Raw genomic sequence first — 4,743 nt, forward strand, 5'->3', positions numbered from 1 at the left:
TAATTCTAAAGGAAAAAAAAAAAAAACCATAAATCTTGGCTTCATATTTTAATTGAAAAAGAAAAATACTGCTACATTAAGATTACTAATAAATCTATTAATAAACTTATTGATAATCTTAAATATAACAGAATTTTTCTCTGTTAGAATTAATTTTAAATAAGAAAAAGTTCTTCTAAATTAAATTTAACACACAAAAGAATTATAGATAAACAATTTATGAAAAATAAAACTTTTTCTTTTTGGCCTCAAAATTTCATTAAATCCTATTTCATTCTGAAATAAGAAATATAACAAATTAGTGTTTAAAATGGGAAAATAGTATTGATTTTTAATATTACAACTATATTACAGAAGTACTTCACATATTCACATAATATAAATATATACAGTAAATATATATATTTATATATATTAAATTTTTATCTTATAAATATATTTTACATGTAACAAATCTTAATGTACATAGAGATCTCATTTAAAAAATTTATAAGAATTCCATTATTATACAATTATTGTAAAAATATATATGGGCTCATATATGTATATAGGACATTCATTAATACTTTTATAAAGGGCAAAATTTAGAAACTGCATCATTAAGTAACATATTGATATTTAAAATGAATGCTTTAAAAATTAATTTATTTAATTCAAATTCATAATATATCATTATGTTCTTCAAAATTGAGTACTCTTCGCTGACACTGTCTCAGGAACTGTTGATGTTTTAAATATATCTTCATTCCACCTTTAACTGCTACAAAAGTTAATCCTCCCTAAACAAATTATTTATATTATTATTTATTTAAAAATCAGAATTCAGAAACTTTAAAAAAGTATGTTATAAAAATAAAATAATTAAAATCTAACCAAAAGGGCTCTTTGTAATCGTGACTGTACACTGCTAAACAACACCTTTCCTAAAACTGTAGCCACAGTTGGCAATATCAAGGCACCACAGAGTGCACGAGTATGAGATACTGGATCTGAATAACTCAGGTTATCATTTATAAGATATTCTCTGAAGGAGTGCATCAGGGCAACACTACTTAGAAGATTTTTCAAGCCTGGTATACGTCCAAAATGCCTTCTCCACAATTTCAGTATGTAATCTTCCCAACGTACCATTTTCCCCAAAATTAGCATCACTGGAATGGTTGGAAGACCTACTAATAAAAATAGAGGATCTGCTTCTTCCATTACATGTAGTCCTTCCTTATGGCCAAGAACCTAAGACAATATAATGTTAGAACATATATAAAAAATCAGATTCTATATTTTATGAATACTTCAATAAAATTTAATTAATTATATAAACTTTTAGAGATATTTTTATAAAAACTGATTATTGTAGAAATAAAAATATTTACATCCCATTAAAGATGAAGTCAAAATTACTTCAAAATTATTAATTAAATACACTGAACTATTTCATTTTAATTATTGCTACTATTAAAGTAATAACTTATTTTCCTTGAAGTCCAGCAAATTTATTAATTATAAAAGTTAATTTGAAAAATGTTAACGTTAAGCATATTAAAAGAGAAGAATTGTATTTTTTTTCTTAAGAGATAAGAATTGTAAAAATAAATTCTACATTATTGTTTTGGGAGATTCATTTAATTAAATTAAAGAATCTAAAAGTATTTGGAGTAAAATTTGTTAGGTTTCATGAAATTATTATTTTAATATATGACACATTAATGGATGGAAAGATTGATTATTTGGAAAAAAAAACTATTTTTATAATGATCTATCATTCATATATTATTTTAAGTAAATTATAATTACTTGCATGACAGTCACTGCTCCGTAGGTAACAGCAGTCCAATAAATTGAACCAACAACAACTCCTGCAGCCACAAATGGACACACTTTATATAATAATCTATCAGCCAAATCCATCATGTATACGAATATACCTAAATTGTAATTTAATTATTAGATATTTTAATAATTTTATAGAAATATATAACTTTAATATTTATATACAGAGCTACATTTTAAATTATAATCACAGAAAATATCCTATAAGTTCTTTTCAAAGTTAAGATTATACAACTTTTAAATCTACTTAACTATGCAAGAAGAAAACTCACTATCTGAACTATAGATAATAAGAAAAATTTATTAAAATCAAATATACACAATGGTTCCTCATACTTCAAATTTATTCATTCAAGGAGGCCATTCAAACTCTGAATTGTTCAAAGTCGGAATAAATTTTCCTGTTAAAAATAAAGTGATTTCATTCCTAGACCCTAAACAATACCCATTTCAATATTTACTCCATTCTAAACTGCACTTTTATAAAATACTCACTCAAAACATTTTAATGTAATATGTATAACTTTGTTCTTATTGAAATGCTTTTCCTGAAGATTGTTTAAAACAACTGAAAACATTAGAATAAAGTTATATATAGTGCATTTTAAAAGGTTTTTGTGTGAGTATTTAATACCCATTTCAATTGTTTCATACCCATTTTGTTTTATTAAAATTATATCTGAAGACATTTCAACTCAATTAACTCCAAAATCACCTAAACCCAGTAACAAATAAAAATTTATTAACTGAACTAACATTTTCATCCTTGTTTAAAGGTCATCTTTAATAATATTTTATTGTTACTAGATTTAATGTTTTTGGAGTTAATTGTACTTAGTGCATCCATTTTAGTGTTTATTGCCTTCAGATAAAAATCATATCAAGCATATTATGCTTATGAGTGTTGGAAAGGATACAATGCTGCACAAACAGTATATAAAAATTTAAATAATGTGTTTGGTATTTGGCTAGAGATGGGAAATCCAGTTTCAGAAGTGGAACTGAAACTATTGGAACTCTTTCTCTAAGTATGGAACAGTTCCTTGAAACTACTGAGTTAAACAGTTCCTCAAAACAGTTATGTTCCATTGGAATTGCTTAGTCCAGGAGTTGGCAAACTTTTTTAGGAAAGGGCCAGACCATAAAAAAATTAGGTTGCCAGGTTAAAAACTCAAATAGGTATATTTTTTTAATAGTTACTTCTACTCATTAATCAAAAACAAAAAAAAGTTATTTTTTATTAGGAAGTAATATTTTTACACACAGAGCATTGTCTAACAGTGATAGGTTAGAATATGCTCTATCTTTTTCTCTCTCCCCTCCCAGTTCTCAAGCTATAGGGTTAGTCTTAACAATCAAAATAAAGGAATGAACTTAAAATAGCAGGAATGGTTACATGTGTACATGTAAACAAGAAAACTGTTTCATTGATGAAATAAAGCAATCCCCGGAGAAAAAGATTATCAGAACACAAAGTGGCTAATCAACTGAAAGACACTGCCTTGGTTTCAACATTGTGATAAAACTAATTGTAAAATTAACAAATATACTATTAAAATTTTATATAGGCAAAACAATATTGTTAAATAAAGAATTAAACATAGTATAATAAAATAGGATAATAAGATTAATTTAAATAAAATAATGCTGTATGCTGAAATAAGACTGTTAGAGTATTAAAAAAAGTATTCATTTACAGTCAACCCCCTATAACACTGTTGATCATTCCATTTTATATGAATTCCATGTTGTATGAGTCACTTAGATTTTACAAATATGTGAGCCGTTCACAGCCTGGCACATGTATTTGTAAAAGCTAAGTGACTCATATAACATGGAATTCATATAAAACGGAATTATAAACAGTGTTATAGGGGGGGTCGACTGTAATTAAATTTGTAAAATGGGGGTTAGAGTTGATCTTTTTTTTTTTTTTGGGGTATAATAATCCACTGAAGAGGTCTCAGCACAGTGACTGAAGCAAACTGCATTTGGTGGTAACACCCACTGTTTCGTTGTGATTGATGTTCAAATAAAAAAACTTCTCCTTTAAGCACTGGCAAAGTTCTGACAGCACTTCTAAAAATCAGTTTGGAAGAAAAACATTGTCTCAAAGACATTTTTAAACCTTTCTCCAGATGCAACCCCATCCAATTCCAAGTGCAAGTGGTCAGCCTGAAGGGGAGGAGTATTTTCAAAGGGATGAGACATTATAAGATGCATCACCTCTAGTTTTTTCCTTAGCCAATTCTATATCAATAGCTTTTCAGAAAGTTTAACATATGAATTTCTTTAAGACTATCATTCCAGAATAATCATTAGAAAACAATGATTATATGTATCACAAGTATCACTAAAAATTTCAGTTTATTTTAACAATAATAAATATTTAAAAATCAATAAAGGCATACCAAAAGATGGAAATAATATCACATATTCTGAATTGCATTGTCTACAGTTAACTTTCAGGGCACTATTTCCTCTTTGCTTCTCATCTATCCATCTCTGTAAGCAATGCTGATGAACCCATTTAGTAGTACCCTGACATCGACATGGTTGAACCCAAGTGGCTGCCTGATCTTCTTCTTCTGTTGCAAAACATATCCAACAATATCTTTTGCTAAAATTAAAAAATTTAATTAAAATTAATAATTTTTTAATTTATATAGATTTACAATGTAACTCTGTCAAAATATATAAATACAGTAGAGCCTCGAAAACTCGGCACTCCGGATAACTCGGCCATACCCTGGCAGGGCAAAAATACCCTTAGATAATTAATTTTCATCATAGACAGCTTTATGCCTCATAAACTATTTTTCTGAGGTCTGTCTTATCAGGTAAATTACTGTACACAGTGTATTCATTAATTTTCATTTTCATGTAGTAAAGGCTCTATGCCTTCATAAAGGA

The 4,743-nt window shown here is 27.3% G+C and overlaps 1 protein-coding gene across 2 annotated transcripts in view; it reads right to left on the reverse strand.

Moving 5' to 3' along the window:
• Positions 1-304: 304 nt before the first annotated feature.
• The window catches only part of LOC111634633 (E3 ubiquitin-protein ligase MARCH5-like), a 23,709-nt gene continuing 19,270 nt past the window's right edge, over positions 305-4,743 (reverse strand). For both annotated transcript variants that reach the window (XM_023379462.1, XM_023379463.1), the window contains exons 3-6: positions 4,242-4,450; positions 1,795-1,925; positions 874-1,233; positions 305-779 (exon numbers count right to left, since the gene is read on the reverse strand). In XM_023379462.1, coding sequence (XP_023235230.1) covers positions 660-779; positions 874-1,233; positions 1,795-1,925; positions 4,242-4,450 — 820 coding nt within the window. In that variant the 3' untranslated portion in view covers positions 305-659. The remainder of the gene's footprint in view (positions 780-873; positions 1,234-1,794; positions 1,926-4,241; positions 4,451-4,743) is intronic.

The sequence above is a fragment of the Centruroides sculpturatus genome, unplaced genomic scaffold (assembly GCF_000671375.1).
Source record: "Centruroides sculpturatus isolate CEXI.00-Female unplaced genomic scaffold, Cexi_2.0 scaffold791, whole genome shotgun sequence".
Taxonomy (NCBI): Eukaryota; Metazoa; Arthropoda; class Arachnida; order Scorpiones; family Buthidae; genus Centruroides; species Centruroides sculpturatus.